This window comes from Chlamydomonas reinhardtii, chromosome 2 (genome assembly GCF_000002595.2).
Source record: "Chlamydomonas reinhardtii strain CC-503 cw92 mt+ chromosome 2, whole genome shotgun sequence".
Taxonomy (NCBI): Eukaryota; Viridiplantae; Chlorophyta; class Chlorophyceae; order Chlamydomonadales; family Chlamydomonadaceae; genus Chlamydomonas; species Chlamydomonas reinhardtii.
The window spans coordinates 4,123,177-4,135,089 of NC_057005.1; the positions used below are offsets into that span (position 1 = coordinate 4,123,177).

The window sequence follows — 11,913 nt, forward strand, 5'->3', positions numbered from 1 at the left end:
AGCTGCTAAAACCGAGCGAGGCATGGGCCCATGCACAAACAAAAGTCCATTTCTTCTACAGCTGTCCGCATTCGGCGCTGTAAAGTTGCTCGATACTGTGATCTTGAATTCCTTGAACAGTCCATCTCGTTAGACGCCAACAACAATGCAGCTCCAGGCGCGCATGCAATTGCGTTCGGTGAGTTTGGGTCGTCGCCCTAGCGTGTTTTGGCCCCCAAACCTCACTAGGCTATGCAATGTTATGAAGTATCCGCATGGCCAACGCAAAATCGGGTTTTGGGTGACGCAAGCCCGACGATCGATGTCCATCACGTTTTCTTTGAGGTGAACTTTAGCGCTTCGGGCCGCCGCAAGCCGCGGGGGGCCACAAGTGAAGCTTGAATTGGCGGATGGTTCTGCGCAAGCGCCCCAAATCCTACATTTTGTGCCGCCGGGACGGAGCCCTAGCCCCACACAGCCCACACCTGTGGCGCCGACACGCGCCGCCCTCACGGCCGCGCCCCGCGGCCCCGCCCGCTATTACCAGCCGCACCACTATACAATAGTTGATATTCGACAGCCAGTTGTGCTTGTCAAGCCGCTTGGGAATCCCGGGTGACCAAGGCAGCCAGAAAGCTTCTGTGCACACGGCCAGCCCTTCGGCTGCCACGCCACGCAGCTGCGGCGTGCCCGCAGCTCCCGCGCCACTCCAAAGGCCTGCACCGCAGCGCTCACCACCTTCTCCCACAAGCCCCCCTGCCCCCGACCCCACATCCCACACAACCCACATCCACATCCCTCTCCCCTCCCGCGTTCCCAACACACCCAACCCTCCCCTCCCTCCCCCCCTCCCCCACGCCCCCCCTCCCTCCCCTGCGCCCCCCTCTCCCCCCTCCCACCAGGCCGGCCCCCGCCGCGCCGGGCCCGTGCCGGTCCGCGCCATGGCGGGCAGCCGCTTCGCTGACGTGGCGCAGGCGCCGCCCGACCCCATCCTGGGCGTGAGCGAGGCGTTCAAGGCCTCCACCGACCCCAACAAGCTCAACCTGGGCGTGGGCGCCTACCGCGACGAGCAGCTTAAGCCCGTGGTGCTCAGCGTGGTCAAGAAGGTGGGAGGAGGGGTGGGGGAGGAGAGGAGGGGTTATGTGTGCCCGAGACCAATGAAATAGGTCCCAAGAGCCAAGGAATCGTCGCCCAACCCTGGGGGAGAGAGGGAGACAGAGGGGGGAGCGCGAGCACGTGTGAAGCGAGAGGGAGAGCAGCGTATGGTGGGGGGGGGTATGTGTGTGGGTGGGTGGTCGGGATTCTAGAGGCGGCACATAGCGATGGGGGGAAGAGGACCGTGGATGGGGGGGGGTAAGGCAACGCGGGGGAAGGCACGGCAACCCCCACCCTCCCCTCGCCCTATCTCACCCGCGCCCGCACCCGCGCCCCCCTCCTCCTCCCTAACCCGTACACAGGCGGAGTCGAAGATCTTCTCCCGCAACGAGAACAAGGAGTACCTGACCATTGAGGGCCTGGACGCCTTCCGCAAGGCCACCGTGGACCTGTTGCTGGGCGGAGACCACCCCGCCATCAAGGAGGTGAGAGGGGAGGGGGGAGGGGGAGGGAGAGAGGGAAGGAAATGAGGGGGAGGGAGGAGGGAGGAGGGAGGAGGGAGGAGGGAGGAGGGAGGAGGGAGGAGGGAGGAGGGAGGAGGGAGGAGGGAGATGACTTCCGACTTACATGCCTGTCTGCAACACCACCGCGTCCATCACCTAGCCCACTTGTCCACCACCACACACATTACAACCCCATGTCTCCAGTGTGGGCCCTCTCCCCGTGTGCTCTCGTAACCCACCCTCGCAACACTGCTTTGGAACACATAATCCACACCCACTACTGGCTGCGCCTTCACTTTTTAAATACCCACCCACGCCCTCTCCCCGCACATGCCCCCGCACCCCGCAGGGCCGTGTGGCTGTGGTGCAGTCGCTGTCGGGCACGGGCAGCCTGCGTGTGGGCGCGGCCTTCATTGCGCGCTTCATGAAGGGCGCCACCGTCTACCTGTCCAACCCCACCTGGGGCAACCACCGCAACATCTTTGGCGACGAGGGCGTGGAGTGGAAGTACTACCGGTGAGGGGGAGTGTGTGTGTGTGTGTGTTGTGTGTGTGTGTGTGTGTATGTGGTGTGTGCGTGTGTGTGTGTGTGTGTGTGTGTGTGTGTTGTAGGGAGGGTTGTGGAAAGGGTTGTGGAGGTGCTAGTTCATTCCAGAACCCAAAGCAAGCCAACCAAGTGGTGCCAAACCTGCTGGGGGGGAGCAGGGCCGTCGTGTCGTTGGCACACGTTGGCGGTGCCGCGTGTGTGGGCTGTGTTCTAATTAGCCTCCAATGCAGCGCCAACGCACTTCAGGCTTGGTTCTCGTAACGCCCTCCCTCCCTCCACCTGAACCCCGCCCCCTTTCCGCCCTCTCCCTCCCCTCCTGCTTCCGGGCCCTCAGCTACTTTGACGCCGACACGGTGGGCCTGGACTTCCGCGGCATGGTGCAGGACCTGCAGGCCGCGCCGCCCGGCTCCGTGGTGGTGCTGCACGGTAGGAGGGGGGCTAGCGAGGGGGAGGGGGGCACAGGGCCGGGAGGGGAGGGGAGGCAGGGGGGCGGAGGGGAGAGGGGGGAGAGGAGAGGCGGGAGGGGGCAGGGGCGGGGGAGGCAGGGCGGGGGGAAGGCAGGGCGGGGGGAGGCAGGGGGGAGAGGAGGGAGGAGAGGGAGGAGGGGAGAGGCGGGAGGGGAGGTGGGAGAGGGAGGAGGGGGGAGGGAGGAGGGGGTTTGCATGCCCGTGCCCAACGAAGTAGGTCTCAATTGTCAAGTAGTCGTCGCCCAGCCCAGGGCCGGGAAACAGAGGGGATGGCAAACGAGGTGAAGAGGCAGGACTGATCAGGAAAGGAGCTCGAGGGCTGGAGCCCGCCATGTCCAGCCCATCCCCAGGCATTGCTCACGCATGGGCCTGCGCCTCCCCACGCCTCCTTCCCTTACCCCCTCCCCACGCCTCCTTCCCACACCCGGTAACGACTACGTGACATCTGTACCATTGCTCCTGGCTACGCCTTCTCGTCTTATTTAACATGCATGGAACCCCCTCCCCTCGCCAACTCCCACTCCTGCCCTCGTCCCCCAGGCTGCGCGCACAACCCCACTGGTATTGACCCCACCAAGGACCAGTGGGCGGCCATTGCGGACCTGTGCAAGGAGCGCAACCTCATGCCCTTCTTTGACGTGGCGTACCAGGTGGGCGGGAGGCAGGAGGAGATGGGCAGGGAGAAGGGAAGGAGGCAGGGGGAAGGGAGGAGGGAGAAGGGAAGGAGGCAGGGGGAAGGGAAGGAGGCAGGGAGATGGGAGGAGGGAGGGAGGAGAAGGAGGAGGAGGAAGGCAGAGAGGAGGAGGGAGGCAGGGCGGAGGGAGGAGGAGGGAGGCAGGGAGGAGGGAGCTGGAGGGGAGGACCGCATGGAGGATAGCAAACGCACGCGCGGCTCCGCACCACCGATCCACCCGCTCACCTACCCTCCACCGCACCCTCCCGCCCAAAACCCTGGCCCCTCCATGGCCTTGGTTGCAACGAGTCATGCCGGTAACCCCCGCCGCCGCCGCCGCACAGGGCTTTGCCACCGGCGACCTGGACAAGGACGCCTACGCGCCGCGCCTGTTTGTGGAGAAGGGGCTGGAGATTGTGGTGTCGCAGTCCTACTCCAAGAACCTGGGGCTGTACGGCGAGCGCGTGGGGGCGCTGGTCATGGTGCTCAACGACAAGGAGGTGAGGGAGGGGGCCTTTTTTTTGGGGGGGGAGGGTGTAGATACCAGCCCAAACTAAGCCGAACCCAATGCAAAAATGGGTGGGGGGCGGACAGTGCTTGAGGGAGAGGGGAGTGGTTGTGGGGGGGCAGGGCTCGAGCGAGAGAGGGGAAATGCTTGCGGGGGAGGGCCAGGGGGGAGCACCAGGGGCGGGGGCTACCAGGTTTGAGGTGTGAGGTGTGAGGCGGCTGGACAAGGGGTGGGCGGAAGGGACGCGTTGTTTACACCATTCCCAAGGTGATTAAGGACACGCCCCAGCTGCTCTCGTAGTATCTCCGTCCTCCCTCATTTCATCGTGCCCCGCCCGGTGCAACCCCAGCCCTCCGCCTCGCCTGACCCGCCACACCATCACCCCCCTGCCGATGTCTTGCCCACGTGTCCTGCCCCCACCGCCGCCTCCCTGCTCCTCGCCCCTCGTTGTAGCTTTGTTAGTCTGGGCTAGGTGTTACAAGCCCTCACTCTGCCCCCCAGGCCGCCACCCGCTGCCTGAGCCAGCTGAAGCGCCTGGCCCGTGCGCTGTACTCCAACCCGCCCACCCACGGCGCGCGCATCGCCGCCGAGGTGGTGAACGACAAGGAGCTGTTCGAGGTGGGCGAGGGAAAGGCCGGGGGGGGGGGACGCAGGCGTGGGGCAGGGGCAGATTCCAACTTTCGCGGGGTGGAATGGGGAGTACCGCAGGCTTGCGGAAGCTAGGGACCTCGTTCTGTTAAACATCAATGCGCCCGAGATGTGCGCCGGACGCACCCCGCACCGGCGCCGCACTGGAATCCGCAGTGGTCCGTCTGAATCTTACCATCCCTCCTGCCGCGCCTCGTCTTGCCCCCTCCTCCGCTCCCCCGCCGCTCCCCCAGGAGTGGAAGGGCGAGATGCGCGGCATGGCCGGCCGCATCGAGCGTGTGCGCGGCGAGCTGCAGCGCTCGCTGGAGAGCAAGTACCCCAGCAAGGACTGGAGCTTCATCACCAAGCAGATCGGCATGTTCAGCTTCACCGGCCTCACGCCTGCACAGGTGTGTGGGGGGCGGGGTGCGAGTGGGGAGCGTGTGTGTGTGTGTGTGTGTGTGTGTGTGTGTGTTAAAGAGCACAAGGAAAACGTTGCGTTGTGTGTGTGTGTGGGGGGGGGGGGGGGTAACGTTGAACCAATCCCGTGTGTGTGTGTGTGTGTGGGGGGGGGGGGTAATTTGTCGATGGAGAACGGGGTGATTCCGGGCGGGGGGAGGTTGCTCTCATCCCAGGAAAGGCTATCCCAATAAGCCAAGACCCATTACCAACAGGCAAAAGATCGTGGAGGAGTTTGGCCTGGGGGGAGCTGGGAAGGGAGCGGAGCGCAAAGGAGCTGGCAGAGGGGCGGGAAGGGAGGGCCGGTGGTCATAGAGGAAAGGGGGCGCAAGGACGCGGGCGTACGGCTGGGGAGGGGCCTTGGCAACACGCCACACGCCGCCGCCCGCTTCTTCCTACCTAGCTCCGACCTCGCTCTGTTCCACCTCGCCAAACCGAGTGACCACGTCCCCAACCCTTCCGCCATCCTTGCCTGCCCGCCTGCCTCCCTGCCTCCTGCCCTGCCTCCCCCGCCTTCCCAACCCCTGCCTTCCCCGCCTTCCCAACCCCCAACCCCCAACTGCCAACCCCCAGGTGGACAACATGACCAACAAGCATGCCATCTTCATGACCCGCGACGGCCGCATCAGCCTGGCCGGCCTCAACAGCGCCAAGGTGGACTACCTGGCGGAGGCCATTGTGGACAGCGTGCGCAACCACTAGAGGAGGCGGACACCAGGTGATATTGGAGGTGATACTGGAGGTGCTAAGGGGTGCTATGAAGTGCTGGGTGTAGGTCAGGCGGGAAAGCGGCGCGCAGCACGCGCGGCGCTTGAATGGAGCCTGCGAGGCAAGCGGCGAGGAGCGCCAGTGGCAAGGCTCTGGCGGCAGCGGCAGGCCTTCGATGCCTGAATATGTAGTGCTAGAGCAGTGCTGGAGGCAGCAGGGGAGCACGGACATTTGGCCTAAGGGCTGATGCATTTGTCCAGGCGTGAGGCGTGGCTATCGGACACGGACTGCCTATCTTGCTGGGAGTCTCGGGCTAGGGCCGCACCTACTGGACGCGGCTTCCCCTCCCAAGAGCACGTTTCCTCGCCAAGAGGAAGCGTTGTGGGGCGGCCTTTGTACCATGATTTGTCGTGCGGGCAAGAACCATAAAGAATAAGTGGTGGGTGGCGGATGGGCAGCAGTCGGATTTCGGTGTGGAGCAAGAACGCCGGACACACGTCTGGAGGGCACGATTCGTGAGTGACGTTGGTATGCTGCACGGACATATTAACTAAGGGATATGACCACGAGCCTGGATTCAAACTACGGTGTAGACGCTGTGGATGTGCAAGGATTCGGTGCAGCGAGCACTGGTTGGGGTTGTGAAGTGCGGGCTGCACGCAACATGGCGCAACTGTTGCCGGCCTGGGCTCCGCATGTTGCTAGCATGGAGCAGGTGTCAACATTAAGTGTGCTTGCAAACGATGATTGCTGCCATAGCTGCAGATGGCAAGAGTCACGTTAGGTGGGTGGCGGGGAGCGGCACAGGGGGCCCGCGGGGGTAAACGCCTGCAAGGAGCACCTGGTCCACATAAAGCGTTGCAACAGCCCAAATGCAGACATGTTATTTGAAACGGTGTTTCGTGTTAAGCGATGCCAGACCTGCAAGCGAGTGAGCGCCAGCCGCGCAACGAAATGGGGCAAACGAGCGGTCGAGTATCCACTGGTGACTCGCCCTGCCCCACATACTCCTCACAGCTATTATAAAACTATACAGATCTACTGCATGCAACCATGACAGATCGCATTGTGCGCTGAGGGCCTTCCAGCTGAAAGAGAGAAAGTCCTCCTACACGGCAAACAGGCAGCGCCAGCCCTCTAGGCCGGCAGCTCAGCTAGCCTGACATGGCCCCATCAAAGAAAGGGAAGGGGAAGGGCGCTGTGCAGGTCAACGTGGAAGCCGAGGCCGTGTCAGCAAAAGTCGCACTTCAGAACCCGGCCTTGGATGCAGCCAATAACATCAACGGCGTGGAAGAGGTGAGAGCGACTGCTTCGCGCGATAAGAATCTACATTTTCGGGAAGGCGCTTGCATGCAGTTCAGCATGCAGTTTGGTGCTGCAGCATTGAAACAATCCACCAGTCGTCTAGCTCGCGCGCCTAAGCCGTTCTAAGTATACACAGTATGCCTTCTTGGGCTTGCATGGTCGGTCTTCGCGCAATCCTTGCCGGCCTTCCCGCCAGCTTGCCTACGCCTACGGGCTGCCAAGCGCCTGCACGCAAGCGCCACCGCAACCTCGTGCCTTCCCCCGCGCACCGCCCCAACCCGCACCCGCCTCTCCGCACCGCAGGCCAAGTCCGCGCAAGCGGCTGCCGACGGCGCCGGCGACGCCGCACAACCCGCCTCGGGCGCGCCGGCGGGTGCGCCCGGAGCGCCGCCTGCGGGCGCCTCGCTGGCGGACTCGGCCGCCTTCATCGTGCAGCTGCAGCGCCTGCGCACGCGGCTGCAGTCGGTGGTGCAGGACGTGCGCACCGTGGCGCAGTCGCTGGACGAGCCGCACTCCCTCATCGCCGGCGTGCGCGACCAGCTCCAGTCCGCCACCACGCACGCGCACGCGCAGCACGCCCGCCTGAACGCCTCCCACGACGTCGCCCTGCTCGGCACTGATGGCAGCTTCGTCACCGGTGCCCGCCACGCCATGGCGGACGCGGCCTGCGACGCCGCGGAGGACGGCACGTGGGTGGCGGCCCCACGGAGCTCCGCCGCCACCGGTACCGACACGGCCTTTGGCGACGACGCCTACGCCAGCACCCACGATACAGGGGTGGGGCCGGACGGCGACGCGGCGGCAGCGGTGGGCGCGACGCCGAGGGTGGGCGCGGGCGCACTGGACAAGCAGGGCAGCGTGAAGGCGCGCGTCGCTGCGGTGGAGCAGCGGGCCGGCGGCGCACACACCTCCACAGAGAAGGCCGCGGAGGCGGCAGCCGCGGCTGCTGAGGCCGCAGCTGCGGGCGCCAGCGGCCGCCAGCAGCGCGCGGCGAAGAATGCCAGTGCCAACGGCAACAGCAGTGCCAATGCGAACGCGGCAAACGGCGCCGCCGGCGCTGCTGCCGTCGCGGCCGCTGCCGCGGCGGCGCCCGCCGGCGGCCGCAATGCGGCCAAAAATAAGAAGAATGCCAAGGGCGCTTCCGCCGCGACTGCAACAGCCGCGGGCGCTACGCCCTCGTCGCCGCCCAAAGGCTCAATGTCTCGCAGCCCGAGCAACGCGTCGCTGACCGGGGCCGGGGCCGCAGCCGGCGGCCTGGCCACGCGCGGCTCGGCCGGCGGAGCCGGCGGCGGCCTGTCTCGCAGCCCTAGCAATGCCTCGCTGACCGGGGCCGCAGCCGGCGGCCTAGGCGCGCGCGCCTCGGGCGGCGGCCTGTCTCGCAGCCCCAGCAACGCCTCGCTGACCGGCGCCACGCGCACCGGCAGCAGCGCGTTGCAGCCGTTCCTCCCAGCCTCCAGCACTGAGGTGGCGGAGGCGCGCCGCCGCGCCGCCGAGGCCGAGGCGACGGCCAAGCGGGAGGCGCTGCGCGCCGCCGCCGCCGCCGGGGCTGGCAGCGGCTCCACTGGCGGCGCGCCGCCGGGCGCAGCCAGCGGCATGCCGCTGCGGAGCAAGAGCGGCGGCAGCAGCGGAGGCTCGTCTCAAATCAACATGGCGACAGGCCCTGCCGAGGCTGCGCCGGCACCAGTAACAACAGCTGCGGCGGCGTCGGTAGCCGCGGCGGCGCCTGGCGGGCGGTCTTCGTCAGGCGGCAGCGGCGCCCGCGGCGGGTCAGCGCGCACCTCGGCCGACGCATGCATGGTGGCGCCGCCGCTGACGGCAGAGGCTCTGGAGCAGCTGGTGGAGGCAGGCAGCGACGACGCGGCGCTGCTGGCGGCGGCTGCGGCGGCTGCCGCCGCCGGGATGCCCGGCGTTAGTGGCGCCGGGGCACCGCTGGCTGCTGGCGAGGGCGGCGTGGAGGCGGCGGGGCCGGAGGCGCTGCGGGAGCTGTGGACGCTGCGTGCGCGCGTGTGGGCGCAGGAGGCGAAGCTGTCTGTGCTGGTGAGTAGTGGCACGCCAGGGTGGACTGGGCAAAAATGTCAGTGGGAGCCAGAGGCGGGCGTGGCGTGTGTGGTTGGGCTACGCTCCGCAAGGCTAGCCACATCATCCCTTTGTACTCCACGCTGTCCCCTCAACACCATATGCCCCACCCGCCCGAACACACTTGCACACAGGTCAAGGAACTGTCCTCCAAGAACGCGGCGCTGGAGGCCAAGGACCGCGAGCGCACCGACATGGCGGCGCGGCTGAGCGGCGTGCTGCAGAAGCTGCAGGTGATCCAGTCCTCGCAGCAGGTGGCGGCGCAGGGGCAGCAGCAGCACCAGCAGTGGGCGCAGGGCCAGGAGCCGGCGCAGGGGCAGCAGGTAGCCGCGGCGGCGCAGCAGCAGCTGCAGCAGCAGGCGGACGAGAACGCAGAGTTGCTGGAGCAGCTGCGGCAGCTGCAGGAGCACGGCGTGTCTGCCGGCGAGCCCCAGACCCAGACCCAGCCCCAGGCCCAGGCCCACCAGGCAAGCCTTGCGGAGGCCGGTCGCTCCACCGGCCCCTCCCTGGACTTCTCCATGCGCCTGCCCAGCGAGGTGGCGCACCGCCTCACGCGCGTGGACGGCGGCAGTCACGCCCCCAGCACCCTGTCCGAGGTGCTGGAGCAGGACGAGGTGAGCTCCGTGCAGGGCTCCGCCAGCCGCCGCTGGTCCGGCGGCTCGGGCGGCGGCGGCGGCCAGCAGTCGCCGCCGCTACGCGACGGCGCCGGCACCGGCTCGGGCGCAGGCACCGGCCCGCGCGGGTCGCAGGAGGAGGTGCAGCCGGCGGCTGCAGCGGAAGCGGCTGCCGAGACGGCGCCGCAGGCGCCGGCGCCGTCGGCGGCGGTGGTGCAGCAGCGGTCGCTGTTGCGGCTGGCGACGCAGGCGTCGGGCGGCGTGGTGCCAGGCGTGCGCATCGATGACAGCGCTGTCCTCGGTGCGGTGGCGGCCGCCCGTGGCGGCGCGCTGGGCGGCGGCGCAAGCGCGGGCGCGGCGGCGCCGGCCCACTCGTCGTCGCACGGGCGGCGGCGCGGCGGCGTGCTGGGGGTGCTGCTGCAGGTGGTGCCCACCATCGCGTGCGTGGCGCTGCTGCTGCGGGACCCCACGGTGCGGGCTGGCCTGGCGGTGCTGCGGCGTGGCGGCAGCGGGCGGCGTGGCGCGGAGCCGGCGGGCGCAGACGCGTCGGCTAACGAGGCAGCGGCGGCGGCGGCGGCACCCGCACCCGCCGTGACGAAGGCCGTCCGGCAGCCGGCGGCGGCCACGGCTGTGGCGGCGGCGGCCACAGCTGCCGCTGCTGCCAAGCCGGTGGCTGTGGCCGCCGCTCCGAAGGCGGTGGTGCCTTCGCGGCAGACGCGCGCGGAGCGCCGCGCAGTGGCGCAGGCGGCCGCCGCGGCCAAGGCGGCGGAGTGCGCCGCAGCCAAGGTGGCAGCCAAGGACGCCGCGTTGGTGGCGAAGGCCCGGTCCGTGCAGGTGGATGATTCGGAGGTGCGCCGCTTCCTGAGGAAGGTAGCGCAGAGCCCGAGCGAGGAGGATGACGACTCGTTCCAGAGCCGTGCGTCGAGGCAGTGCAAGGCCACGTGGTAAGCAGGCTGGGCGCGGGAGGGGAGGCGAGGGGGGGAGGGGGGGAGCTGTTTTCGCCCTTCCTCAAGGAAGGAACCTAGAGACAGAGGTTGTCGAGGTCAAGGTGCTTTGGCACAACAAGCACGGTGAGAGATACGTGCAAGGGCGACTCAACAGCACCGGTGGTGCCTTTGTCTGCCGCTCTTGCCAACCACAGGTGCAAGATCATTCGGCCGCCGCCGCCTGAGGTCGTATACTATTGAGAGCGCAGGTGTCCGTTGCGTCGGCGCTGTTGGTACACACAAGCTACCGCATCGCATTAGCGCATTGCCGTAAGCAACGTAGGTCAAAAGCCACGAGCATGTACGGCGTTGCTAGATGTTGGTCATGGTGATGTAGGCGGGATTTAGCATGGGCCAAAGGCTTGGCCCGTCCGGCAAGTAATAAGAGCGGAGCAACGATGCAAAAGCCTTGACGACGTTGGTGTAGGTGACATAACCTGACACGAGGAGACTCAGGACGGTGCAGGCGAGGGGGTTCTGCTGCAGGTTGCCAGGGCCAGTTAAGGCAGTGGCCCGGTTTTGCCGGAACATAATTTCCCAAGTTTTGATGCGGTAGGCTTGTTGGGCTTTGGGTTTTGGATGACATACTGCAAGGAATAAGGTTGGGACATGACTTGCGCAATCCGGTGAAGGGAACGATCGGCAGCTGCAACGGCTGCGTAAGAGTTGTTGAATCTGTATGAGTATGCGTTATGAATTAGAATGATGCGTAGATGGGCCTGCCTTGGTATGTTATGTGTGCATGGTGCGTGGTTAGCTGTCCTTAGGACGGCTTTCTACAAGGGAACGGCCTCACAATGTGCTCATACGTGCACGTCGACTAGAGTGATCGTGCAACAATCAGGAGCATGAGTAGTGCTGAGGATCAGATAGCCTGGCAGGAAAGCGATTGTGCCATTCAGTGCACAGTAAACAGAGGAGGAGCCTCGAGACGTGTGCGGCCATTGGATTTGTCTCCGGATTCGGGTGTGGCTTGCCTTCGCAGAGGGATCGCTTATCTATTGCACTCGTACCGTATACTTGTGCCGGCAACACAAACAGTGGCTTTGAGTAGGGAGGGCACTGTAGGCTCCCTGCATACCGGTATCGTTATTCGTTTTGGTTTGTGCGCCCCAGAGCGTTTGCGCACACATGAAGAAGGCTTGATGGTCGCAATGGTCATTCTTAGGCGCATGCGCCACATAGCGCGGTTGCCGTGCGTTTCTGAGAGCTAATGAGAGAGAGGGAGAGTGCTCGAGGCCTGTGCGGTAGTACTTCTCCTAGTATGCACGAGAGCCGTGTGCTTTGCGCTAGACGACGAGGTTGCACATGTTGATAACGCACAGTCACTGAAAGTGTGAGCATGTAAGCCAACGACTTACAGTTTA

General features: G+C 66.1%; 2 protein-coding genes across 2 annotated transcripts; both read left to right on the forward strand.

Moving 5' to 3' along the window:
• Window positions 1-79: 79 nt before the first annotated feature.
• Window positions 80-6,482, forward strand: CHLRE_02g097900v5 (uncharacterized protein). The gene is made up of 10 exons (XM_001699987.2): window positions 80-178; window positions 882-1,085; window positions 1,437-1,559; window positions 1,927-2,093; window positions 2,458-2,549; window positions 3,131-3,240; window positions 3,608-3,763; window positions 4,273-4,389; window positions 4,653-4,808; window positions 5,431-6,482. The coding sequence occupies exons 1-10, from the start codon at window positions 146-148 to the stop codon at window positions 5,557-5,559; spliced, it is 1,287 nt and encodes a 428-aa protein (XP_001700039.1). The 5' UTR covers window positions 80-145; the 3' UTR covers window positions 5,560-6,482.
• Window positions 6,483-6,609: 127 nt separating this feature from the next.
• On the forward strand, window positions 6,610-11,906 carry CHLRE_02g097950v5 (uncharacterized protein). Its single transcript, XM_043059665.1, has 4 exons — window positions 6,610-6,861; window positions 7,174-8,907; window positions 9,081-10,504; window positions 10,702-11,906. The coding sequence occupies exons 1-4, from the start codon at window positions 6,730-6,732 to the stop codon at window positions 10,745-10,747; spliced, it is 3,336 nt and encodes a 1,111-aa protein (XP_042927299.1). The 5' UTR covers window positions 6,610-6,729; the 3' UTR covers window positions 10,748-11,906.
• Window positions 11,907-11,913: the final 7 nt, after the last annotated feature.